The 27,778-nt window shown below is 38.9% G+C and overlaps 1 protein-coding gene across 2 annotated transcripts; it reads left to right on the forward strand.

Moving 5' to 3' along the window:
- Window positions 1-142: 142 nt before the first annotated feature.
- Window positions 143-27,773, forward strand: slc6a11b (solute carrier family 6 member 11b). Of its 2 annotated transcripts, none has more exons than XM_084928669.1 (15): window positions 143-440; window positions 963-1,190; window positions 1,779-1,913; window positions 2,140-2,280; window positions 2,448-2,529; window positions 4,731-4,863; window positions 10,923-11,057; window positions 16,884-16,987; window positions 18,127-18,251; window positions 19,527-19,639; window positions 20,428-20,565; window positions 23,419-23,521; window positions 24,193-24,293; window positions 24,686-24,856; window positions 25,415-27,773. In XM_084928669.1, exons 2-15 carry the CDS (start codon window positions 980-982, stop codon window positions 25,556-25,558), a joined length of 1,836 nt encoding a protein of 611 aa, XP_084784795.1. In that variant the 5' UTR covers window positions 143-440; window positions 963-979; the 3' UTR covers window positions 25,559-27,773. The 2 variants fall into 2 exon arrangements, with proteins under 2 accessions (XP_084784795.1, XP_084784796.1); XM_084928670.1 differs by having other exon boundaries at window positions 966-1,190.
- The last annotated feature ends 5 nt before the right edge of the window (window positions 27,774-27,778 follow it).

Consider the following 27,778-nt stretch of genomic DNA (forward strand, 5'->3'; position numbering starts at 1 on the left):
CGCATCCCTAAACTTACATCTCCCCAACTTTTTTCTCGTGCTTGTCCAGTCTCCCCTTATGGCCACCCTGCTCCCTGTGCCGTGGTAACGCTGATGTGAGAGCTAGACTGGTTACCAAATGGCTTTTATCCAAGTAGAGGCGCTTGAGAGTAGACCGCTCGGAGAGTGGGAGCGCAGTCGCAGGTTACCCATCGCCTGGTGCAAGATCAGCCGTTGCTCTGCCACGTCTGCGATCTTCCTTTATATAGACGCGAGACTTAACAAAATCACATCACTCAACGCGGACCCAGATTTGTTTTTCTTTTTCCTCTTTTGCCCCCTCTCGCCTCTTTTCACCCCCCTGATCAGGCTTAACCATCCCGCGCTCTGTAAAGGCAATTGTTAGTGCGCATCATCGCGGGAGCCAAAAAGGAGGTTAGACATTGTTCCATAGGAGACTGGTAAGTAGAGCCACTCCGACTTTATTTTCAGAAAGTTTCATACTTGAGCCAGAATGTTTTAACTACCACGTTTGTTGTCTTCTTGCTCGACTTTTTTTTTTTTAACTTACTGTGCTGCTAACTATCCAGTAACTTCATTTTGAGTCATGGTGACGTTTATATGCGTTAGTTTTTATTTGCTGAAGAGGACGATAGCTTTAACACTCAGCATTTTTTTATGTTTATTTATTGGTTTATTCTAGATTTGCAGGTGGTCAAAGTGCCTGTGAGCCGCAATCATTAACTGGACAGCTTTCACTTGGTTTGAACCTTCGCGTATTATTTAAGTCTGCGCTGGGAGATGGGCGTGGTTTTGCACAAACTGGACACTCATTCAGATGTTCCTTTAAAGATGGAGGAAAAAAGAGAGCTGAATTCGTTTAAAGTCCCGGTTATGTTGTCACCTTTCTTTTCTTGTCGTTTTTGTTTGTTTGTTTGTTTGTTTTTTTCATTTCTTTCTGCTTGTGTTTTTTTCTGTCTCAGCAGGCTGCTGGAGCGTCATGACAGCTGAGAAGAGCGGGCCTGTTATAAACGGAAAACCAGAGGATGGCAGAGACCCGGAAGGGTCAAGCTCCAGCCTAGACAGTGGGGGATACAATGAGAGGGGCCAGTGGAACAACAAGATTGAATTCGTCCTGTCTGTGGCTGGAGAAATCATTGGGTTGGGCAACGTCTGGAGGTTTCCTTACCTCTGCTACAAGAATGGAGGAGGCAAGAAAGTTTCCTTTATTTAGGGGTAGTGGGATGGAAATAGAGTTGCTCTTTAAAAATATAATATAAAATTTTATAAATTGAAAAATAGAGATAAAAGCAACTGCCTTACACGAAGGCAGACTAAAAGAAAAAAAGATTGAGACTATGTTTTAATTTTTTCAAGTTACATAACCAATTCCTGCATAAAAGACCTACAAGTTATTTTTTGAATTCTATTTATTTTGTTGCATCATAGGAAAAGTTAGAACTTTCACTTTATGAAAATTAAACAGGCAAGTAGTTTGAGTAATTTATTATATCATCTATTATGCAGAATATTGTCAATAACAGGCAGGTTACCTCATTAGGCACCATTAGACTGCACAGTATGGCTTTGCCTCATGATCTAAAAATGTCATCCTGCAGTGTGAGTGTGACTCGGTAATGAGTGCTTTCATATGAATTTGGTTGTTTTGCCCTTTACTCTTTTTTTTTCATAGATGCATTTGATGCAGGAATTTTGATCTGCTTTTCTTCCAGACGTTTTACTCTCTTGTATAGATCGCATATATTGATGTACTGTGTGTGTTTTTATTTGTCTACAAGGTGCATTCTTTGTTCCATATGTCATCTTCTTCATCTGCTGTGGTATCCCCGTGTTTTTCTTGGAGACCGCTTTGGGTCAGTTTACCAGTGAGGGAGGCATCACCTGCTGGAGGAAAGTCTGCCCACTGTTTGAGGGTGAGAAAACACACACTTGATATGTTTCTTCTAGTATGCGCTTGACTTTAACAACTGATGAGAAAGCCGATGGAAGACACATTAGTTTGGCTGATAAATGTTGCCTGTTTTATGAGTGCCTTATAACCACTGGAGCAGTGAAGGTTGCAGTCATTTATAAATCTTGCTATTACCTGCATTTTTTTTCCAATTTCCTTCTTTTATCAGCCTCACGTTTCTTTTTCAGGCATTGGCTATGCAACACAGGTGATTGAAGCTCATCTAAACATATACTACGTAGTGATCCTCGCCTGGGCCATTTTCTACCTCTTCAACTGCTTCACCACTGAGCTGCCGTGGGCTGGCTGTGGGCACTACTGGAATACAGGTAGGAGGAAATAACAGTGGAGCAAATTCTTAGAAAAACAAATACGCCTGCGAACCTGTGCGGAGGAAAGAAAACAGAAATTACCTTCTAGGTTTGATGTGCAAAGCCAACTCTACACATACACCTGCATGGTGGTTTCAACATGATAACCTATTGTGTATTTACAGAATACTGTGTTGACTATTATGGAGAAAATGCCACCAACATCACAAACCCTAATGCATCTTCTCCAGTCATTGAGTTCTGGGAGTGAGTACACTTCTATTTCTATATTTTCACATCTGCTTGCAAGTGCAAAACCTCATTATTTTAACTGAATCACCATTTGCCTTCTAACACCATCCTTTGTCAGTTCAGGCAATCTTCAACGCAACGCTCTTCCCCTCCATTCTTAATGTTGCCATATGCTTCAAACGCCGAGCCACTGACAGCTCCAGACTCTTTTGCTGCCCCCACTAACCTTACGCCTGAAAATTAGTCAGCCCTTTTCATATTTGTGTGTCAGCAGGCACGGCCAGCTGTCTCCCAGCTAGAGCCATGTGTGTGGCAACAGATCAGGCCTTGTCAGTGTGTAATGCTGACCACACTTCCTGTCTCACTGCCAGTAGCTGTGTTTACACTGCTGGGTCAAATCAAATGGGCAACCTACTTAAGAATATTTTTAAAACAGCATATTTTGATCAAAACTGTTAGATTTAGATTGTGGTTAGGTTCAAATTGAGAGAGACGACCAACTTAACTGTCATAGAAAATGTCGGATCTGAGCCAGGAACATAAACCGAACCCAGGAGTAAGACATGGCCAAATAGCCAACCACCATGTTGTTGGCAAAAATAGAATCTGACCAGGCTTTGTTCAGCATATGCCCAGATGGACTGCTTTGTACTGTATGTACAGAATAAACAAACCTCAGGCCTCTAAAAACTGTATTTTATTTTCTGTAAAAAAATGTTCTGATAAAAAAAAGCTATTATTGGTCCCTATAGTTTAAAATGCAAAGCTGAGATTACAGAAGAAGAGTTTGAAAGGACTCCTAAACTGACACGTTTTTAGTACTTCCTAATAATTTTGAATAGAAAAAAATGCATAGCGGTACAGTATTATTTAAGGATACCTGGAGTGCTTAGCTTTGGTTTGAACCGTACCGAACCTTTCAAAACTACTAGCCTTCAAAAATACTGAGTGTCACACTAACAAAAGCACGTCAGCATGACTCACCCTTGACCGATTTAAACAATTTCAACAAATCTGAGACCCCACACAACTTTATTTACACACATTAGTGTCCACATCTTGCCCTTTCGGGTGACCAGGGAGGGACAGTGGGGCTGTGTTGGACCTAGCCTGTGGCCGGCCACCAAGAACATGTCACCATGATCAATGGCTGGTCAGAGCCCCAGGGTTGAACTCGGTGGCAAAGATTTGGCAGCACCATGTAGTTCTGTGGCTTCGGCTCCCGCTTCTCATCCTTTATCAATGCTGTTGCCTGGCTGTGTTTTAACAAACAGGAAACACACTGTTGATTCCCCACCACTGATGTCATTACTGCTGATAACATGCTCTGCATCTTGCACCCACACCGTTTAGCATATCGCAATAAGTTTTAACATAAACATTATAAAGGCCATGCAATATGTACTGCTAACACTGATCTACGAGAAAATGGTGATGCTTGTATAGCATTTACCAGTTACAGTAGCTGTAGTGTACCTGTGGTGTCAAACTGAGTACCCAGTTGAGGGCAGACTAGCAGCAAGGCTAGAATTATACTGACAGTTAAGTCAATATAATTCTAGCCTTGCTTTAAAATTTCTTCATGAAAACTTCTTCTTCAGGGTTGCTGGTACATACAGTGTTAGGCCAGCACAGTGCCACCCACTTTGCTGATGTATGATGTATTTCCCCCAATGCTCACAGCTTTTATACTGGTTTGTTATGTTAGTTTTCCAGCAGATCCATCAGAGGGGCATCTGTACATACAAGGCCTGTGATATTCAAAAAGAGAGGACAGCAGTTTGTAAAGCAGTATTTCCCGTGTTGTCCTAACATTTTCAAGAGTCCACTGTAAATATTTATTAAATTTTTTTTTCTTAGCAGAAATGTAGATTAAGTAGAGAAAAATCCACTGCATTGTTGCAACTATTCAAAATTTACCCAAGCAATCTGAAACTGAGCATGACAGTGAAGGTAAAGTGTAGGCTTGCTACATGTAGTTGAGTTTGGAGATGCATTAGCTGAAATTTGGCATAGCAACAGCAGCAATCACTGCTGTTTTTGCTCGCTTAGTTTTAAAGGCAGAATCGGTCTCGGGGAGGTTGCAGAGGCGTTGTTTTTTTCTCCGGTGCTGCTCCGTCTTCCCTGCAAAGTTTTTAGATTCCTGCTCGTATCACCCAAGAATTTGAACTCAGTCAAATTCCAAGTCTGTAACTGTGTTTTCTTGGTCAAATCAGACGCAGAGTACTCAAGATATCAGATGGTATCGAGCACATGGGAGGGATGCGCTGGGAGCTGGCCATGTGTCTGGCTCTGGCCTGGTTCATCTGCTACTTCTGCATCTGGAAGGGACCCAAGTCAACTGGCAAGGTGAGAACAAGTGATACATGTTTAGTGTTCTATGTGTGCCTTAATGTGTTGGTGTGTGAATGTCTGTATTTGATAGTGTGTCTCACTATTTGAAACTGTAAATGTGAAGGCTTTATAGTAATACTGTGTGTAGTAATGTGTTTGGATGCTACTCTGCTTTTATACTACCTCTAGTGTTTGTAAGTTGGGGCAGTTTTAATTTTAAACAGCCCCACTGAAGCAGCCACAAGATAAAACACTTCCCTTCTGGTCCTAAGAGAAAGCTCTCCCACAGGAAGCCAAATGAATTCCCTCCATTAAATGCGAGACAAAGAGGTGTCTACACCACCTACTTCTACCTTTCCTCCAATCACACTTGCCTTGAGTTTTCTCTGGCAGCCATGGGGAGGACAGTAAGGACTTGGCTATGGGTGCGCAGCAGCCCTTGAAAACCTTCTCATAGATTCAGTGAGCCAGAATGAGTAGAGAGATAAAGTGAGAAATAGAGAGGGAAAAAGAGAGTCAAGAGAAAAGAGGAGAGGTGTGTGAGGAAAAATTAATGGGTTCACATTCTACATGACTGGGGAAAAAACAACTAGGGGGACGATGCCTATATCTCCATGAAGTGTCTTTTGTTTGGCTGTGAAGTAAGAGGGGAGAATGCTTCTTCATGGCTGGGCTTTAGCAGCCCGTCCAAGATTGATTCCTGCATTCACTGGAGGAAAGGAGAGCATTCATGAGGAGCATGCAGAGTATATCCTCAGCCTCCGCCTCCGCTGCCTCTCTCTCCCTTCTGCTATGCAAAATTAACCACAGCTCACTCGTCGCAAGAGAGGGGCGCTTTCTTTTCCACAGACCATTCAGTTCCGACTCTGCTAAGCTGTTTGCTTTTGTTGGCCCTGTTTGCCGGCCATTCTCACATTTAAGCCCTCCTGTTAGATTTACGGCAAGGCAGGGGCAAGTTTGACCAGTAAATTTGTGGTGGCTTAAATGTTTACCCGTGGTGAGTGGGAAGGAGCATGCGGAGCATCAAAAGTTCATGGAGAGATTGAATATTGTCCTTTTCATCTCCAGAGAGATGGAGAGAAAGAGGGAGAGAAGGTTCAGGATGTGTAATCGTTTTATTTTACAAATTAAAGGAGTGATCCGCTGGAAAGGAGGCACATTTTCCCACACTTTCCTTGTGGGCCACGCTAGGATTAGCAGAGCTTAAAGTGGTCAGCCTCATTAAGCTTCATGGATGCTGCTGCTGTTCGAACAGACATTTGGTTAGGATTTCATGTATTTAAGCTTTGATTCTGGTTTCAGTTTCACAGTGACTGAGTCACAGTTGCATTCGGCCACACAGAAATGAAATGAACTTCTTTGAAGTTTGATTAAGAAGTTTGCTGTACCAGAACCACACACACAAGTTGGTTTTTAGGCCGGTATCTGTGAATTCTACATTTTGCCTCTGTAGTATGTGCGCACCCACTTATGGGCTGTGAATAAAGTTGCGTGTGTCCGTTGGTGCACGTACTCATGCACTTCTGCGCGTGCGTCCAAGAGAAGCACATTTTCCCACACTGCCAGCATCACTCCTGTGGGCTTCTCCTGTTTAAGAGATGGGGCCAGAGGAGCCTTCTTTTCTTTTCACTCTCCTGGCCTGCCTCTCTTCTGTCCTGTTCTCTCCTCAATTGGACTTTGACTGAGTGCCAAAAAGCCAGGGGATGTATGTTGCCCGCCTCTGCCTTCCAAGAGGCCAAAGTCTTTGTTCAGTGAGTTTCTAAGAGTCTTGAGATGTCTAGCACAGTTCTGCAACACCCGAATAGTTCAATAATATAAGAGTTTAGGTTTGAGCATTAGCAGAAGCTAGCTAGCTACTGTATGCAAGATGCTACCAGATGAATGTATTCTTGCACTAAATGAAACTGCAGTTTCTTGTATTCAATTCAATTCAATTCAATTTTATTTATATAGCGCCAAATCACAACAAAAGTCGCCTCAAGGCGCTTCATAGATACAGAGAAAAACCCAACAATCATATGACCCCCTATGAGCAAGCACTTTGGCGACAGTGGGAAGGAAAAACTCCCTTTTAACAGGAAGAAACCTCCGGCAGAACCAGGCTCAGGGAGGGGTGGCCATCTGCTGCGACCGGTTGGGGTGAGAGAAGGAAGACAGGATAAAAGACATGCTGTGGAAGAGAGACAGAGGTTAATAACAGATATGATTCAATGCAGAGAGGTCTATTAATACATAGTGAGTGAGAAAGGTGACTGGAAAGGAAAAACTCAATGCATCTTGGGAATCCCCCGGCAGCCTACGTCTATTGCAGCATAACTAAGGGAGGATTCAGGGTCACCTGGTCCAGCCCTAACTATATGCTTTAGCAAAAAGGAAAGTTTTAAGCCTAATCTTAAAAGTAGAGATAGTTTCTGTCTCCCGAATCCAAACTGGAAGCTGGTTCCACAGAAGAGGGGCCTGAAAACTGAAGGCTCTGCCTCCCATTCTACTTTTAAATACTCTAGGAACAACAAGTAGGCCTGCAGAGCGAGAGCGAAGTGCTCTAATAGGGTGATATGGTACTACAAGGTCATTAAGATAAGATGGGGCCTGATTATTTAAGACCTTGTATGTGAGGAGCAGGATTTTGAATTCAATTCTGGACTTAACAGGAAGCCAATGAAGGGAAGCCAAAACAGGAGAAATATGCTCTCTCCTTCTAGTCCCTGTCAGTACTCTTGCTGCAGCATTTTGGATTAGCTGAAGGCTTTTCAGTGAGTTTTTTGGACATCCTGATAACAATGAATTACAGTAGTCCAGCCTGGAAGTAATAAATGCATGAACTAGTTTTTCAGCGTCACTCTGAGACAGGATATTTCTAATTTTAGAGATGTTGCGCAAATGGAAGAAAGCAGTCTTACATATTTGTTTAATATGTGCATTGAAGGACATGTCCTGGTCAAAAATGACTCCAAGGTTCCTCACAGCGTTACTGGAGGCCAAGGTAATGCCATCCAGAGTATGAATCTGGTTAGATACCATATTTCTAAGATTTTCAGGGCCGAGTACAATAACCTCAGTTTTATCTGAATTAAGAAGCAGAAAGTTAGCGGCCATCCAGGTCTTTATGTCTTTAAGACATTCCTGCAGTTTAACTAATTGGTGTGTGTTATCTGGCTTCATGGACAGATAGAGCTGGGTGTCATCTGCATAGCAGTGAAAATGTATGCTATGTCTTCTAATGATGCTGCCTAAGGGAAGCATGTATAATGTAAACAGAATTGGTCCTAGCACTGAACCCTGTGGAACTCCATAATTAACCTCAGTGTGTGAAGAGGACTCTCCATTTACATGCACAAATTGGAGTCTATTAGATAGATATGATACAAACCACTGCAGTGCAGTACCTGTAATACCTACAGCATGTTCTAATCGCTCTAATAGGATATTATGGTCAACAGTATCGAACGCTGCACTGAGGTCTAGCAGGACAAGCACAGAGATGAGTCCACTGTCAGAGGCCATAAGAAGATCATTTGTAACCTTCACTAAAGCTGTTTCTGTGCTGTGATGAGCTCTGAAACCTGACTGAAACTCTTCAAATAAACCATTCCTCTGCAGATGATCTGTTAGCTGTTTGACAACTACTCTTTCAAGGATTTTTGATATGAAAGGAAGGTTGGAGATTGGCCTATAATTAGCTAAGACTGCTGGGTCTAGAGATGGCTTTTTGAGTAAAGGTTTAACCACAGCCAGCTTGAAGGCCTGTGGTACATAGCCGACCATTAGAGATAGGTTGATCATATTTAAGATCGAAGAATTAATCAATGGCAGGACTTCTTTGAGCAGTTTTGTAGGAATGGGGTCTAAAAGACACGTTGATGGTTTGGAGGAAGTAATTATTGAAGTTAACTCAGAAAGATCAATTGGAGAAAAAGAGTCTAACTTAACATCAATGGTACTAAGAGTAGCTGTAGATAATATTACATCTGTGGGATGATTACTGGTAATTTTTTCTCTAATGATAAAAATTTTATTTGTGAAGAAGTTCATGAAGTCATTACTAGTTAACGTTAAAGGGATGGTTGGCTCAACAGAGCTCTGACTCTTTGTCAGCCTGGCTACAGTGCTGAAGAGAAACCTGGGGTTGTTCTTATTTTCTTCAATCAGTGATGAATAGTAAGATGTTCTGGCTTTGCGGAGGGCTTTCTTATAAAGCAGCAAACTATTTCTCCAGGCTAGAACCCCAGGCTAGAACCCCTCCCCTCAAAAAAACCACCTTAGATAAGCTGTGAAGCTTTAATGTTCCCAAAAACCTTCAATTTATGTGTCACAAGGATTTTTTTGTTTTGTTTTGTAAAGGTTGCCCAATTAATCACTATCTAAATGGCAAATTTGTATGACAGGTTTCAAATGTGTAGACACTTTGTCGCAGTTACGATGAACTTGTGTTGCCCCGCATAATTCAATAATATTGATTTACTGCATTAGATAATTATTTTATATAATAAAAAGAACTGACCTGAAAGTTAGCACTCTTCAGGTGCTGACGTGCATACTACTTACAGTGTTGGGAATGTTACTTTTAAAATGTATTCCACTACAGATTACAGAATACATGCCCCAAAATGTAGTTTGTAATGCATTCTGTTAAGTTACTCAATGTGAGTAACGAATTCTGAATACTTTGAATTACTTAATATATTGCCATGCTTTTCCCAACTACATGAATGTACTATTGCTGTGTGATTTATTACTATTACTGAAGACTACTCGCCACTGAGCTAACATTGTTAGCTGAGGTTAGTTCATAGACTGCTTTCAGAACTGCACATGATTATTTGCCGCTAGCAGGTTGTTAATGCTATCCATCAAGTCTAACAGTCTGCAGTCTATGAACTAACCTCAGCTAACGCCAGCTAACAATGTTAGCTCGGTGGTGAGTAGCCTTTAGTAATAGTAATAAATCACACAGCAATAGTACATCGAAGATACTGAAGCGGCACATAACCCAGGTAGCTACCACAACTGAAACAAGGTGGTTGCAGTAGGCTAAAGTTAGTTTTTTAAAAAGAAATTACTTCCAGATGTTTCTATAGGTTGGAGTCTTTTGACACTGAGAGCAGCTTGGTTGCTGGCAAACAGAGTTTGCATTGCATGGTCAGATTTCGCCCATCTCTTTCTTCTTTAAATATGAAGTGGTGTTGGAAAGAAAGAAAACAAAACGTGCATTTTATACAAAATACTATATTATAGAAACATATTAGCATGATGGCTCACTGGTTGTTCTGTTAAACGTGTACTTGTGGCCACAGATTCTCACTGACCTCACACTGAGTGCGCTATTATGTAATTAAACAGCGGCCTAATATTTTCCACTCAAGTCCTTTCTGTTTAGGACACATTGTCCTATATTCTGTTGTCTTCACCTTGATATACAACCATGAATCCTTTTAGAGGGAGACAGGGGAAATTTGCAGGTTAAATATGGTGCCAAATCTAGAGAGGGTGTTTGGCATATAACTTGAGGAAAGTGGGACGTGTTAGTGTGTATGACGCAGTGTCTGAACCAGCTCTGTGGCTTCACTCCATATATGTTCATTGAGCCTTATGAGATTTTACGGCTTTTTAAAGTCAAATTTGTGAGCGCTAAAAATTGGTTGTAGCGCTCACATTGCAGCACATTGTTGCTTTATGTTTGTGTGCACCAAGAAAAAATAAATTGCTCTTTTATCCCAAAGATTATTTTCCTCACTTACTTTGCCACAATTTTTCCTGTCTAGGTATTGTTGTTTAGATTGCTGTCATGTCCTCTCACCTTTAGGTCTGAGCAGTGATGTGTTATTGTTGCATAGAATACTGTCTCCCAATCTCAGTTTCTGATGCACTTCTAAAACAATGAGTCGTTGAGTAGTAGCCATGTTTGTCACAGCCCAGCATTAATTATTATTAAGGCTGCAAAAGTCATTTGCAGACTTTTTGTTTTAACTGTCATTTGTAGACATCATTTCATGTTATGTAATAATCAAATTCATTATGTTTGGACAGTAACACTGTACTCATATGCTTGCATATGCCTATGTTTATACCCACAGGTTGTGTATGTGACAGCTACCTTTCCTTATTTCATGCTGTTGATCCTGCTGATCAGGGGAGTGACGCTGCCCGGAGCATTCGATGGTATCAAGTTCTACCTCTACCCAGACATTTCACGACTCTCTGACCCTCAGGTAGGCTGTCTTTCACTAGCGACTCTGCAAAAATCTAAATATGGAAAGCAGAAGCTGTTGTTGTTTTTAACAACTGTGCCATCTAGACGTGTTACTGCTTAAGTTTTATACTGGTTCTTTTGTAATCTTTGCTTGCTTTTCTGGATCCAATCCAGTGACAGAGTGACATCATTTTATCACTGTCCCAAGTTTATTCTATACTTGTGTCCTTGGCAAGGCAGTATGACATTCAGATCAATGGAATCAGTCTGATTGCACTGAGTCGTTTTAGTCAGGTTAGTTATAACAGCCTGAGGACACTAAATTAATGACGGCAAAAAGGGCTATGCAGACTAAGGATAGGAAGTGTTTTTATATCCAAACATAAGGAGTGTTTGCAGTTTGTTTTACACCTATTACTAGTTGTTCTCAATATTACCTCAAAAACTCTGTTTACTCTGCACAAAACAACTGCAGCAAAAACTGTTTAGATTAAATATTGCAAAAATATGCATTTAAATCTAGTGGTTTAGTGACAGTGGCATAATTTGAACTGACACTTCCTCTGGTGACGGGTTAACTGAAGGTCAGGTCAGAAAACCTGATCGAAAGACTTGGCTATGGTCAAAAGATCAGTATTTGGTGCTAATAGAGGGAGTTGCTTTAACATACAATGAATTCACAGAGATACAGACACAAACACACAAACAAGCACACATAAATGGAGACTCCTTGACCTTGTCTGGAAAAGGCAGACGGTTCAAGTCGCTTCGCAACAGAGGGCTAGAAAATGTCACTGGATGGTGGTCATGACAACACAAATTGAGATAGAGTTTCTTAGATAGATAGATAGATAGATAGATAGATAGATAGATAGATAGATAGATAGATAGATAGATAGATAGATAGATAGATAGATAGATAGATAGATAGATAGATAGATAGATAGATAGATAGTAAGTACACGGCTTCAGTGTGATTGTGATATGTAAACATAATGTCTTCATGCTTATAGGTAAACAGAACTATTCCAACTTCCCAATTTGGAAACACATTACAGCATTTCAGGAAACAAAATGTGTCAATATGATGTTTTCCTTCTTGTCAGACTCCCGTCCTGACAAAACACCTTTTTTACACTCTTTATAGCGACACCGGGTGTGATGTCTTGAATGTGATAACAAAGAAAATTTGTTTCTTGGTAATTAAACTAAAGTTTCCCTCAATCTGTAACTATACACCAACAAACCAGCCTGTTTCACACAACATGTTGGCGAGAAAAGGTGTTAAGAACATACAGTATAATGCCATAATGATGGACTGGATGATGTAATGTAGTGTATAAACACTATTTTTTATTAATTAACAAGTTGTTTTTCCATATAATTATTATCTTGAGGGTACCGATGTATCCCATGATCAATTAAGCTCACTATATAGTACTAAAAGCAAACTATCTGATTTGATTCTTTTATTTATTTGATATACTCTCCAACTGCTGTACAGTAAGGTACAGTAAGATAGTTACATTTGTAAACTGATTAAAATAAGAGAAAGGAAACAGTGAAACAGATAAATTGTGACAGATTAAGGGGATGAGGACAGATAAATAAAGACACATACAACAGCACAGGGAGAGCAAGAAGAGTAATAAAGAAAGCTTTTGGTTTTTGCCAGAGGACATTACTTCTGACACCAATGTTAAACTGGCTTCCTCGGGAACAATGAGGGCTCTGTTCTGTTCAACCAGCTTTGTGAAGTGTGTGTGGCTGGGTGTTGCCCTCTCTTTTTACACCCCTGAACTTTGTTGTGCCTTCCACATTTCTCTTCTTTCCTTTCTTTTAGTGATTGTCTCCCCCAATCACCCTCACTCTGCACTGTGCATCACCCCTCCTTTTTGCACTTTTGGGGCAGTACATCTGTTGCCCTGTTTTTTCCTAGCTCCTCTCACAGGATTTAGGGTGAGGTTACAAGTAGAGATTTATGACAGGATCTACTAGGTGTAGCTAGTGAACAGTAACCAAACTTGTTGACTCAATGATGACCTTCAGTAGCAAAAACAAAATGATGATGTAAAAGTAAAAAACCTTTAGCCAAAATATGACAGATAATTTTCACATTGCACATTCTTGGATCCTGAGCTATCCAAGAGATGAATGGTTGTTAGAAACAGGTAAAGAATACACAAAGACTGCTATTCACTAGTCAGGCATATAGTTGTGAAAATGAAAGTTTTCACAAAATTCTAAGCAGTCTTGTGAAAAACGAACTACACCCAATGATTCAGTAGCTTGCAAAAGTGTTGCTTCAATTCGGTTTGTGGCCATTTGTTTATGTACAGGTTCTCGCTTAAGGTCCAACCGCAGCATTGCAGTCAAGCTGAAGTCTGGGCTTTGGCTGAGCTACCTTGATTCTTTACTTTCAAAGCTGCTCTAAGGTAGATTTTGCTGGAATGCTTAGGATCATTTTCCTGTTGCTGTTGAACAGTTGACCACATATTTGACTGTAGAATACTTTGGTATAGGGAGGAATACATGAATTCATAGTCGACCTAATGACCTAAGCTGTGTTGCCATGATCTTTTTAAAGAGAAAACGCTTTCTCCTGGCGAACCTTCCAAATAAGTCATACCTATTTTAATTTTTTTTTTGTAATTGCACTGTCATGACCTTACACAATTACCACATTAATTCTGCAGACTCTCAGATTTAGATTTTACAGTTTCTCTGAGCACTGCACGGTTTGATCTCAGGGTGTCCACTCCTGGGAAAATTGTGGCTTTGTGTTAACAGGACTGGCCACATTTTTGCTTTTATAATGGTGGTTACACTTCCTGATGATCAGTTAATCAAGTGGAATTGACTAGGAGCATCTGGCTGCTACACATACTCTTAATTCCTGTGGAAGTTATCAGGGTATACTTTGTTTGCACTCCAAAGTCCACAGGTTTTTGTTTTGTTTTTGTTTTTGTTTTTTTGTTTTTTACTATATATCAGCTTTGGAGAAACATTTTTCATTTAATAGTTCGAATTAGTTCATATTTAAAGGTAAAAAGGTTATTGCACAACAGCAGCAATATGCATGTCGGTAAAATAAAGGACTGAAATAAGTGATAACTAATAACTACTAATAACTAATTGTTATAGGTCTGTATTCTTTATGCAGTTGTGATAGATTGTGATAATACTCTGGAACGAAATTCCATTTAATAATGCCTGGCTCAGATGTAGAGGAGCACATAAAATCTAATTTCATGTCTTAATGCCTCAGTTCAAATCTATAGATCATTCATAAGCAGTACAAGAGCACTATCTAACAGCCAATGTCATCCAGCTTTCACACAGTAGACAAGTTTCCTGGAGCCACAGTCTCAACATAACCAAACACGAGCCGGCCAAATTAGGCACAACATCAACAAGTGATTCTCTCTGAGCCTGGGCTTTCAAGGTTTCCCTGCACTGTGCGGCCATCAGCCGAGGTTGAACTAAAGGGAACATTAATGAACATTAGGAGAGAAAGGCCTGTTCTTCCACAGGAACAGTCCTGTGTTTGTGAGGTCACAGAAGTTACCGTGGTTACTCCCAGGAGGGAGCGAAGACCTTGCGTTTGTTAATTGTTTCTCAGTGGGGAAATGAGATTAGTGGCTGAATGGTGATGTGAGAGAGTTTTCAAAGAGCCATGCTGCATTAAGTTTGAATTCGCTAGCACCCCATGCTATCCTTGGGTTTCTGGGGTCCTGTGTTCCACTACAAACTAGTTTCATAATGCACATACTAAAGCTTTCTCACTGATGAATTGTACATATGTAAATATCCCCTTTAGTCAATGACCAAATACTATTTTGGATGTATTTCCCATCAGATATATACTAACATTGTCAAACTTTATTGTTTTGCATTAAAATTGCCCCAAGAAAGTTGCCTTTCAGCCCAAAGATGGAAAGACTTAAACTTATTAAAATAACTGAGAGTAGGGAAACTTTCTTTCTTCACAGAATACAAAGTCAATAATAGAGTAAGCTCTCCACATTGGAATTTACTCAGATTTTTACTTGATTGAAGACCAAAACTCCCTCCTACCTAAATGACAAAAAACGTCGGTGACAGAAAACGTGAGATTATTGTTTTACCTTTATCATTACAGTAAGTTTGGGAAACTAAAACTGTAGTTAAGAGAAATACTGGCTACTTTGCAAGAAACATACTTTGGGTACTGTATGCAAATTTCCTAGACTTTCTGAGGTGATGATGGTAAATGATCAAGCTCTCAGTTTCTACTAAGCTTGCCAGGTAACATAAATGAGCCTTTGTATTAGTGCTTATAAAAACAACAGAGTTGGACAACATGGACGTTTAATTAAGAGTGGGTTCATCCAGAATCAAGTAAGAGTAGCTGTCAACTTTGAACTAAGTGATCATTTCAGCCTGTGCACAAAAAAACTAAATTGTCAATGATGTTTTCACCCTATTTTCATCCTATCATGCTGATATTTGATAAATAAGAACTTTTGCCCGAGGCACATTAAAGGGCAAGCCAAAATTTCAAAGTTCATTTGAATTCATATATATATATACAGAATAGGCTCTGTGTCTTCAGACAAGTCCCAAAGTACTCTTTTAAACATTTTGGCAACCATTGTTGACAGCCCATTTGTTGCATCCAGATGTAGCATGACAGCTTGTTTTTTTAAGAGTCTGACCTCTTCACTAGGACATACCTCAGCTGAACAAATGGCCTTGCATCCTCTGGTTCAGATCCAATAATTGTTTGAGGTATTAAGTTATGTTTCTTCCAAGGACCCTTTTGTCCATGTGTCATTAGCCAATTTCTCGCACAACATGTACAGATACAGACAAAAAGACACATGATTGCCCCATTGCACAGCATTGTGCCACAGCACATTATTTGGAAATTAATCATCTAGGCATTTCATTAAAATCCACAACATGCACAAGCTACTGAATCCATTGTCCTCTATGAGATTTTTTTAGGCTGGTTATTGCTTCAGGTGCTGGAGGAAATCTAAGCAGATCACAAAGGTTAATTGAGTTCACTCTTTTGGGACGTCTGCAAAATTGTCCCGATTGTTTTGTGTTAGATAGTTGGTGACATGTTGCCTACTTGAACCAAAGTGACTGACTAACCACCTCACCACCATACAACTGGTACTTACCGGTAGTTATCTGGCTCTAATGCCAAATGAGTGGTCTGGTGGGGTTTTTTTTTGCCACTTTGTCTTTTTTAGGTTTTAAATTCTGTCAAGATCTGTTTCAATTAGAGAGATTAAATAATATTCATTGCTTAATTTAAGCTTCTATTACCCTCCCTACCTCAAATCCCTCCAAACTGTATAAAGTAGTGAACTTAATTTAAATAATGAGCCTCTGAAAAAAGTTTAGAGCTACTTTTAGGATTTTAATTCATAATTCATGCTGCTTCCCTGTCTGTCTGAAGGGAAAGACTCCATTTGAGCTGAGCCATAATTTCATTACAAAGGATTAAAAAAAGGTGGATGAAGGGCAACAAAAGAGATGCAAAGTTTCATTAGAGAAGATAAATGACCCCTAGGTATATCATGGTGATCTCATTTAAATGGGAAAGCATACACAATTCAATTTAATTTGTTTTTTAAATTAATTTTTACAAATCACAAAGACTGGAAAGGGTCACAAAGGATGATGGTGATGATGATGTTTGGTTTGTGGATATTTAGTGGCAAATGAGCGTCCTTAGAAAAGCAGAGTTTATTGACTCGGATCATTTTTGTCAACACCTTAGAAACACTTTATGTTGTTTTGTTCTTTGATCTTGTCTGTTTCTACACATACTGTATATTTTGGTACTTAGGTATGGGTGGATGCAGGAACACAAATCTTCTTCTCCTATGCCATCTGTTTGGGCTGTCTTACTGCGCTGGGAAGTTATAATGCCTACAACAATAACTGCTACAGGTAAGAATGTAAATTCCAGTTGATGGATGTCTGTCTATAAATAAAACTAACAGTAGAAAACAATTAGCCACTATCATGCAGTAGGATTATAAACACATTACAAATTAAGAAGGATGTGAGACACAGGGATAACGTGGACAATATCCCTTTGGCCTTTGGTACTGTTTACTTTCCAGACACAGCCATCTTCAAACTTCCAACTGCACACGTGTTAAGTTACATCACTTTGTCTTAACTGTGACCAAACTCTGTTCAAAGACACTCAGAAATGCCAGAGTGCTTAATTTTCTTTGAGATATTTCCTAGTACAGCTGAAGCCAACAGGTCAGTGTGGCAGATAAATCCCACCTCTCATTTCTTTATAGTTTGCTTCCATGGAGCCAGACTTTCTTGTCATTTTTAAATGGTTTTGAGCCATCACTTTGCAGTCTTTCTGAGGGTCTGGTAGTTGTTTTCTTTTGACATTGGCTGCTTTTTCAGTCATGCCCGTCAGAAATAGGAGATAATCCAGAAGAGACCTGACACAGAACTGATGGCATGAATGCAGCAAACTTGCTCAGATTTTAATAAATTATGCAATACCATCTGGAAAATACAACACAGGAAAAGCCTACATAGATAGAATTACATCACCAGTCATGGATTGGCCTCCCCTGAGCCCAGACCTCAACATTACTGAAGGCAGCCAACACCAAATGTCCTTCAAGAAGCCTGAAGAACTGTTTCCTGAAGACTACTTAAAGAAATTACAAGAAGGCTTGACTAACAGAGGTATCTGTGTTGAAGAGTAAAGGTGGTCATCCCAAATATTGGGAGTTTCATGCAGTCTTTAGCTATTCTACACTTTTCTAGCAAGTCTCTTGATTTCATATTGGAGATGCTGACAGAAAAAACACACACAAACAGCACTGAAATGTACCTCCATCTTGATTTTCCAAAATGGTTAATATATAAGAAGAAAGCCCCATGGGTAAACGGCGAATGTTAAGAATTTATGCATTAGTAAATAATGTATCATTTTAGTATGTCTTTATTACGCAACATGTTTCTGTTCTGTCTGTGCTGCTTCTAGTGTCAGCTGCAATAACAACTCTTCCAATAAGTGTGATCTCTAACTCTCTTTCTGTCTTGGTACTCAGGGATTGCATCATGCTGTGTTGTCTGAACAGCGGCACCAGCTTTGTGGCAGGTTTTGCCATCTTCTCTGTGCTGGGATTTATGGCCTACGAACAAAATGTTCCCATCGAAGCTGTTGCAGAATCTGGTGAGAGAACGACACACAATATAATGACATGTTTCTGAAAAGTACCAACTTTCAAAACCGTAATGAAATCATGTGCTCGATCTAAAGCAGCTACTGCAGATTAAAAAAACAAAAACAAAACTTGAGCATTTGTCTCTCATCCATCATATTGTGCTAAAATGAATAAACACCCGCAGTTATATAACCGCACACTCTTTACCTAGGCTCTTAGACCACCGCATTATGATTTATTCAAGTCAGTATGAAAGATTTAGTGAAAGAGACAGAGCGAGAAATTTAAAATGTTTGTTAGAGCACAGTAAGGACAGAGCTTAATGCTTCAGATAATGTATTTCTCTGGGACAGTCACCAAATGTGGGTGCTAAATAAAGCAATAGCATGACAGCTCTACTGTTCAAGCAGTTAGCCTCACAGTGGATCAGATAATCCCAAGATTAGTCACCTGCAAACTTTGTGTTGTAGATTGAATTTAAAATAGATAATGTGACATTTTACACAAAGCGCTTCAAATAATCCATTGGGAGAAAATATGAAACACATTTTAAATTTCATTTATTTATGCATATTCAAAAATTTCATTTAGATTCTCAGTTCTGTTGTCTTTAAACTTTGGCAACGTTTGGCACTGTTGGGTTCTCCTCATCTGATTGGAAAGGAAGTCTCTATGAACTTGTGAAGTGCCATCTGCAGGAGACCTCTTGAGGCCACTTAAGGAAAGTCTGATGCTTGTCCTAAATTCACTTTAATTTTGACTAGACTGTCTGGCATCCTGAAATGTTCTCTGCAGAAGGCTTCTGACGGCTGAGTTTAAGTCACTTCCTTGAACCCAAACAAGACTTGGCCAGTTGCAAACTTACATGTGGTTTGCTGAGTGATCTCTGTGACCTCTATAATATTTTCCCATTGACAAAAAATACTGGCTGAGAATAAGAAAAAGACCAAAGCTTTAAATAACCGCTACAAGCAGTATCACCTTTCTACAATGGCTGCTCTGCTTCAGCTAGATGCAAGACTAAAATCAAAGCAGTGTCTTATTTGTAACAACAATAACAACAAGAATCAGCCCAGTTCACATAATGCATGCTACCATTAGGTCTCATTTTTGAGGATTTTTGAGAACTATATAATTTTGCAGAATCCTAAAAAGTGAAGTTTAATTTATTCTTTGTAGACCAAGCAGTCTTTGTTTTGCTGTTAGAATTTTGTACTTGTTCTATCAGATACACTGCCAGCAGTCCTGTAATTGAGAATCTGTATTCTTATATTTTCATTCAGGTCCTGGTCTTGCATTCATTGCATATCCCAAAGCTGTTACTATGATGCCTCTGTCTCCACTCTGGGCTTGTCTGTTCTTTATGATGCTAATCTTCCTTGGCCTGGACAGTCAGGTGAGTACTGCTGTTGTGAATATATCCTGGGAATGCTGACTCTTAAGCTTGTGACAAAGTTGAAGGTTTGCCGAGACCTACAGCTTGGCAGACAACACATGAAGCTTATTTCCTCTAGTGTGATAGCATGATAATCTAGACATAGTAAGAGGGTGAACAACCCTGCTAATCCTGTGAGAGTGCCAATATGTGGTCATGAAACACTGTATCTAATGAGTACAAGCTGACATAGTGAAAATCGAGAAAATGAGGGAACGCGTTCAGTTCAACAGTCACAATTTGTATCCTTGCCACATACAATTAGAGATCTATGTGCCTCTACAAATTTTTAATATTTGTGAAGAAATCATATATGCATGACATGGATTACATGCTCTATTGATTTCAGTTTTATATTGTTGTTTAAATTTTTTGTTTTAAAGTTTTTGGTTACATTTGGGTCGCAGAAGGTTTCTGGCAGGAAACATGTATTTCCAAAGTTGAATAAACGAAGGTAAAATGTTAGCACTTGCACAATATGTCAATGAAACGTTGGCAAATCTTAATTGTGAGCAAAAACGAGATCTGGCGATTTTTTCCCCCTCTGTGCAACTTTTTGGTTCCAGTGTTACTTCCAGGTATAAACATTTCTGGTTTCACCACAGATGCATATACTGAGAGGCACATCCTGCTCAAAGATTTTACAGTTTATGTTGATGTATAATATAATGATAATATAATGACCTTATGGTCTTTTTTTCATCAAAGTGTCTATCCTGTAAATTTCAGTTTTATTTTTTGTATCTAAGTTTGTATGTGTGGAGAGCTTGGTGACAGCTGTGGTGGACATGTACCCAGAGACCTTCCGGAGAGGCTATCGCAGAGAACTACTGATCCTAGGCATGTCTATAGTTTCGTTTTTCATAGGACTCATCATGTGTATGGAGGTAAGATAGCTATAGCTTGTCAGTTAAATGTCCCATATGTTAAATGCCTGTATAATATTTACCCCCACCTGCCCATCCATCCATCCATCCACCCATCCATCCATCCCTTACATGAAATCCAATCAGACACACTGTAGATAATAGAAACCTTTTCCTGTTATTTTAATTGTTTTTAATTGTGCCCTGATCTCTTTTATTGATAACCCTTACACACCATTAGATAACCATTACAAACCTATACATATGGACATTTGACAGCAGTAATCTACTGCTGTTACGGGTCACGTTTGACCTGCATCTATTGAGATCAATTTCAGAGCCACCAGTGTAAGTCAAGTCAAAGAAAATGCTGAGGGGCTCTTGAGACTGGGAAAATGTACATGCTGTGTCTATGTGTTTTTCATGGGACGGCCGTGTTAGAGCTCAAGGGAGACCTTAATTCAGTCGTGAGAGCTATCTGTGTTCCCACCACATTTGTGCAGATTGTGCAGAGACGGATTACTGCTATTGTTTGAAGGATCATGGAGGGAACCACCAAAGAGTGTAATAGAAAAACAGCTCAAGGACTGATTGTATATGGTGCACATTAGGAAAATAGGTCATACAGAGGTCAGAGGATGCTTTGAGAGATGGTGCCTTGACATAGACATGAGATCTGATACAGATACAGTGATATGGTGGCAGGGCGATGGAGTGGTTAGCACTGCTTCAAATCCTGGCTGGGGCCTTTCTATAAGGAGTTTGGATCTCTGACCCATTCAAGAGCACCTGGAAGAGGTTTTCTCCACCTCTTCTGCCATTTCAGTGAACGTGGGAAACATGTGCAAGTGCAACATGTGCACATAGATGCAAAGTTTCCTACCACTGCTTTGAATGGTCAGACTCCTTTGCATTAAGCAAGTTTCGTGCTCTATGTGTTAATAAATGTTGAAATAATGCTGATAATTATACATGGTAATTATGCAGATAGTTTTTATGATACAGAAGTGAAGACAGTGTTGAATGTTTGTAATGGTTATGCAAGGTTTTATAATGAATCACAACAGAATTTAGAATTTACACGTCACCTTCCCTTTCAATTAAATGTATTTAAATAATTATGGCTGTTATGTTTTCATGTCTACTATGAAGGTATGGAAAAATGAATGTTGTGTCCTGTGATAGGTTCTTAAATTGCAGCCCTTCTGTACTTTTTAGACCTAAAGATCTGTTTCAAAAGCCTCTTTCAGCCACTAAAAGCATTTCACATTTCTGTCTGCACTGAACTCCATCCATCTCCACTATGAATGTACAGTACCATTCTATAGTGTTCCATAATGGAGATGGCACAGGGGATGAAACTTGATAAAATATGGAAGTATAGCACTTTCTCTCTCAGTCTTTTGTCTTAGAGCTTTCAGTTGATTGACCTCTGTTTTTACTGCCTATTCCTTCCTATTACCACTATGTATAAGTTTTATCACTTTTTAATCAACTTCCACCTATAATTGGACTCAAGAAGCTTTATTCAAAAGCTGACAAAACAGTATGTTGAATAAAATGTCTCAGAGTAGGATTAAACGCAGTTTAAACGCTCTTCTGGGAGTGTGGTGCAATACTAAGATATTTTGAGACGATTCTTAGCTTAGCTTTACTAGCACAGAAAAGCTGTGATGTAACCTTCTGTAAGATTCATGTGAGATTTTATTTATGACGCTTTTAGTGGAAGAGCTGATAACGTGTCTTGAGTGCAGGGGAAGGTAAAATGCAAGACTACCTTTTGAGATGAAATGTGAAGATGTGAGAGAAATACAAACTAAGAAGAGCTGTAAGGCAGGATGAAAAGAAAAAGATTAATGGATGTAGTGAAGAATTGTTGATATATATATAAAATGTTCAAGGTGAAAGTCTAGACCTCAATCACATCTAAATCATTTAATTTAAATCCACTGTGCTAGTCTACAGAGGCATAATTACAAAAAATGTGTCATTGTTCAAAAACATAACTATCAAATTTATGTCCTTATTTTTATTGACCAAAAACTTAACGTATCAGTGGCAAAAAAATATAAAAGATTTTGTTTACTAAAAGAAATAACATAAGACCAGGCAGGAAATATTAATTCTTTAGTTTTAGTGTTTTATTTTTCGTGTTACATAATGGTCGGTGGTGTATTACCTTATATCTTACCCCTGACAAATACTCCAATACATTGTAATGTAAAAAAAAAAACCCAACCTAAAACAAAAAGAACAAAACAATGAAACTAATATGATCTTAACAGCAGTTAAACATGTTTAAGCAGTTACGGCTAAATTGAAACCAACAAACACATTTTGGCAACTGAAATTAACCTGAACACAACTATGGTGACCAATGAAGCCCAGTGGTCATCTTTAAAGCTTTTTAGCACAAATTCACAAACAATTGACTCAGTGCAAGTTTGGCCATCAGAGCGTGAACGGGAGGCTCCATGCAGTCATCCCTGACACACTACACTACAATGCACCAAATATACTGTAAGTGCATCCTTCAGTCAGACTCAAACCAGACTTGAAAAAAGCATTATAGCTGGTGTCCGTCAGTGGCTCTTTTAAAATATTCCCCAAATATTCCTGCTACAAACTGGAGTATTTTTTAGGGCAAGATTAAAATATAAAATATTTATTGTTGTGTAGAATTATTTAATTTTTGGGACAAATCCTTATAAAAATACCAGAGTGTGATGTTTGGAAGTTTATTTTGTTTGCTACCGAGGTCTTGCCATTAATCATAATCATGCACTCATCATTAACTTTATACTTGATTTTGTTCAACTGAGTCTGACATGTAGGGGCTTTGACAGGAAACTGACACTTGTCTTGTCTTGTCAGGGAGGGATGTACGTCTTCCAGCTGTTTGATGCGTATGCTGCCAGCGGGATGTGTCTGCTGTTCGTAGCCATATTTGAGTCCATATGCATCGGCTGGGTGTATGGTAAGATAAGAGTTTTGACCTATACACCTTGAAATATCAAAGCAGTGTTTTCAGTTTTTCACTTCACTTCCCCCTCTTGTCGCTTGAGATTACAGTCATTTGTCTTTTGTCAGCTGGGCAACTGCCACAGATTGCAGCACTGCAAAAACCATCATGTTTTTAAAACTCTGCAATAATATTTCTTCTCTGCCCTCTGCTGGAGATTGGTCTCAAACACATGCAGCATTCTCTTAATTTTGCACCAATCGTTTTACTGATGCATAATAATAAAAGTAACCCTAAAGGAGTGGCTTTCTGTGCTTTTTTAAATAAAACATAAGGTTGTTTTCTGTCTACTTGACTCAAATATTATGCATAAATGTATATTTGATAAAATATACATAAGCAATATACATGTTTTTCCCCCTGCGTTTAGATGTCAATACAATTATGTTACTGTAAGTCTAATTTAAACTGACAAATTGACAACAACTTACAAAGACAGATCTATTATAAGCACAATAAATCAGAAATGAAGAAAAACAAACTGATCTCGGCTTTCTTGATAGAAAGTTTCAGACTAGATTTTGTCCACCTTGTTAAGAGAGTCATAAACTGTCTTTAAAGATTAACCGCATCATTATTTTTATGAAACACACAGAAACTGTCACTGAATCATACTTTTTTTTCAGGTAGTGACAGATTCTACCTTAATATTGAAGACATGATTGGGTACAAACCCGTCTTCTTCATCAAATGGTGCTGGATGATCCTGACCCCGGGCATCTGTGCTGTGAGTGCAATGGCATAATTTCAAGAGCTGTAGTAGCACAAACAACGTATCATGTTAAAAAAAAATTTATAAATTAAAAAAAAATTAAAAACAAAATTCTGAAGATACATATGGATGGATCTGGAGTTTTATACTGAATCAACATGGATCATCATATATTTTTATCACATGTGCAAATAATGAGTTCGTATTGTGTAGCTGCCGTGCTGTGTCACCCGGAAATGTTGATCACAATATTGAAGTTTTTCATATTCTTAAACTCATAAGTTTGAATAATACATTTGCACAGCAATCCACAAAGATTTCAGTACTGCAACTTTAATTTATTTATTAAAGCCGTTTCTTTATGTCATATTGAAACATTTGCAAACTGAATTTTGTTTTTGCCACAGGGAATTTTCTTGTTTTTCTTGATTAAATACAAACCACTGAAGTACAACAATGTTTACGTCTACCCTGACTGGGGCTATGGTATTGGCTGGTTCATGGCCATGTCCTCAATGGTCTGCATCCCTCTGGGTATTATCTGGATGATTTGGAAGACTCCTGGCACCTTCTCTGAGGTAAAACATGCATATGGTACACATACTGAAATCAAATTTACCAGCCTCATATAGAGCTAATCTTGCAGCAGAGAGATATGAAAGTCATAAGATACAGTATATATAATACTTACTGATAATAATAATAATAATAATAATAATACTGATTTCTATATATAATTATTATAGAAATCATACAAATATGTGTATCAAAGATAAGAAAGCTATACACAGGTTAGAGCATGTATGATGATCCTGTTCGAAAGTTTATGCTTCTTCAACAAGTCGTGATTCTTTACTTGAGGTCTCATGGAGGCAAAATAAAGAGAGACAAACATAAGACAGTTAGGTTGTTTCCTGTTAGAATAGTGAAACCTCACCAAACTGAAGGATCATCTCCCCAAATCTCTTACAAATAGCTTACAAATATTACACTCATTTGAATATATAAAATGATTTTAAATGCAGTACATGCACAGTTTTAAACTTACAGTATTGCATTTAGGGCCAAGTGGTGCTGATGCTGTGTTACTGTGTCACCTTCTCATCTTTCCTCTTTGTGTCTTTGGCTCTGTGCAGAGAATAAAGAAGCTAACCACCCCCAGCCCAGACCTGAAAATGAGAGGGAAACTTGCTGCCACGAGTCCTTACGCTGCCAACGATGCAAAACTTAAGGCCGATGGGAAAATATCCACCATCTCAGAGAAGGAAACACATTTTTAACTGACCGCTTGACTGACCATCCAAGCTGCCTGTTGTCTATATAAAATGTCCATCAAACAAAAACAGCATTATCAGCCACTACTCAAAACAGGAAATGAAACAAATGACTCAGAGTGTTATTTTTGTTTTGTAAAAAAAAAATGTAAGAAAAAAGGAAAAGCTATCGTGTCATTATGTAGTCTGTTTTGCACAAACTTTAAATAACACGTTTGATGTTCTTAATTAACATTGTGATGAAAGCAGCTTTTTTCTTAACCAATAATATTTTAAAATCAGTTTAATGACATTATATGGATACAACCTGTCCCGGTACCTTGTCAATAATGATCACGCTAGTGTCTGTGCCTTTAGAACGATACCAGTGTGTTGTGTTGTACAAGGCTTTCACTGTACATTTATTGGCAAAGTGCTGTGCCACCCTATTAGGTACTAGGTACCCAAATGTGACTTTTTAAGATGTAGCAGTTTGGGGACCATATTAAGTAGTTTTGCTTCTTAAGAAAGAATATTTCAGTGGTGTCTATGTACTAAGGCTGTAGGGGGCTGTAGGGGGGCATCAGTTACCCTTCCTTGTAAAACTACACATCAAGAGTTTTGCCACAGAAATCTCACATGTTATCGGTGACAGCTGTGACTTTGAGGCCTGCACACCATTTCTGATCGTCGAGCTGTTCTTATTTACTTGAATTTATTGTTGTTGCAAAAAAAGACTAGCAAAAACTCTGCTTATTGGAATAATGTGAAGGAATTATTAGGTTATTGATTATCATGTTAGCACATATCAAGTCATTTGGGGTTTTGCAGATTTCTGTGGTAAAACTAAATATCCCTGATTAGATTCAAAAACAATAAGCCAATATAAAATACGCCTGGGTTTAAACATTAAAATCACCATTAGTTATAGTTTCATTTTCTAGCGTGAGCTACAGATCTGCACCAGGCCACAAATAGATGTGTGTTTATGTGACTCGCAGGCTGAGTCTAAAAACACACCCCTCTCTCTCTCCTCTAGCCGCCGTCCTATAAGTCACGGATATCTGTCATTTCACAGTAATTATACTGAGCCTAACACAGAGTGACAGATAGATGTGCTTCCAACCCTGCATTTTTATTTCCCGCTCTGCCTGTAGAGGCCCATCAGATGAGCATTTCAAACCTCATCTGTCTTCTATTCTGATTCTTTTTATTCTTCCCTCTTGTCAGTTTTCTTGTGTTTTGTTGCTTTCACCTCTTCTGACTCTTTTTCTGCTTGTCCACTTCTTTCCCATTTTTTTTTACTTCTTTAGCTCTTCATCGCATAACGTTCTTGAAACTGTGATGCTTTTTATGTCATCTCACTTTCATGCTTTGGCAATGCTCTTCCTATCGCTGTATTTTTTGGAAACACTTCTTCTGACACAAACCTCATTAAGAAATATACAGCTTTTTAATTTCGCTGTCTGAGCCACTGCAGGTGTGAAAGCACAATCTGACCCCTGTCATCGATGCAAATGCGTTCAGGGTCAATGAGCTGGTCTCATTATTCAGACCAATTTCTGTCCAGTACAAGCTCATCCTGTCAGCACTACAAGTAATCTTTCTACCCTTCCTTACTTTGTCCAACTCTTTCACTTCCCTTTTTTTCTTTCCTGTGTCCTTGTTTCCTGATGAAAATGCAATCAGAGGAGAGCATCTGAGGGAATGAAAAATTCTCTTATAGTTTTTTCAGGAGGAGGCAAAGAAAGCAGGGGAAGAAATAAGAATTTGATGAGCTGAGGAAGTGTGAGACAGAGTACGTTACGAGGGAAATTGGGGAAGTGTGTAGCGACTGAAGCTCCTCCTGTCTAAGCTGTGAAGTCCTTTTAAAGATGTGATTGGTCCCTCTGGTGTGGTTGCGTTCTAAAATATCCACCTCCTCACTGATATTGTGCAAATTAATAGTTATGTGCATCAGAAAAGATAGCCTGCTGTTTAACACTGATCACTTTAATTGTATATTTTTACATCTATTTCTAAAAAAATTGTGGTCTATTTCCTGAGATGAAAGAATTGATGTAATATTAAAGAATGTGTCCTTTGTTTTGACTTTTGAAATGTTCAAAAGGTTTTGTTAGAGAAATATAATGAAAGGTGTTTTACTGTTCTGTACTGTTCTACAAACATTTTGGTATTCACAGGACACACAAACTGTCTGCTTACTCATTTTTAAGAATAAATATTATGATGGAAAGCGAAACACAG

The sequence above is a fragment of the Perissodus microlepis genome, chromosome 5, assembly GCF_051167445.1.
Source record: "Perissodus microlepis isolate ML-2025 ecotype Zambia chromosome 5, ASM5116744v1, whole genome shotgun sequence".
In the NCBI taxonomy this organism is placed as follows: Eukaryota; Metazoa; Chordata; class Actinopteri; order Cichliformes; family Cichlidae; genus Perissodus; species Perissodus microlepis.

Excerpts from the sequence above, each read along its gene's own strand:
- slc6a11b (XM_084928669.1), top strand. The coding sequence starts at position 980 with ATGACAGCTGAGAAGAGCGGGCCTGTTATAAACGGAAAACCAGAGGAT. Across the intron at positions 2,281-2,447 it reads TGGGCACTACTGGAATACAG|AATACTGTGTTGACTATTAT; the intron begins GTAGGAGGAAAT and ends GTGTATTTACAG. Across the intron at positions 2,530-4,730 it reads CCAGTCATTGAGTTCTGGGA|ACGCAGAGTACTCAAGATAT; the intron begins GTGAGTACACTT and ends TGGTCAAATCAG.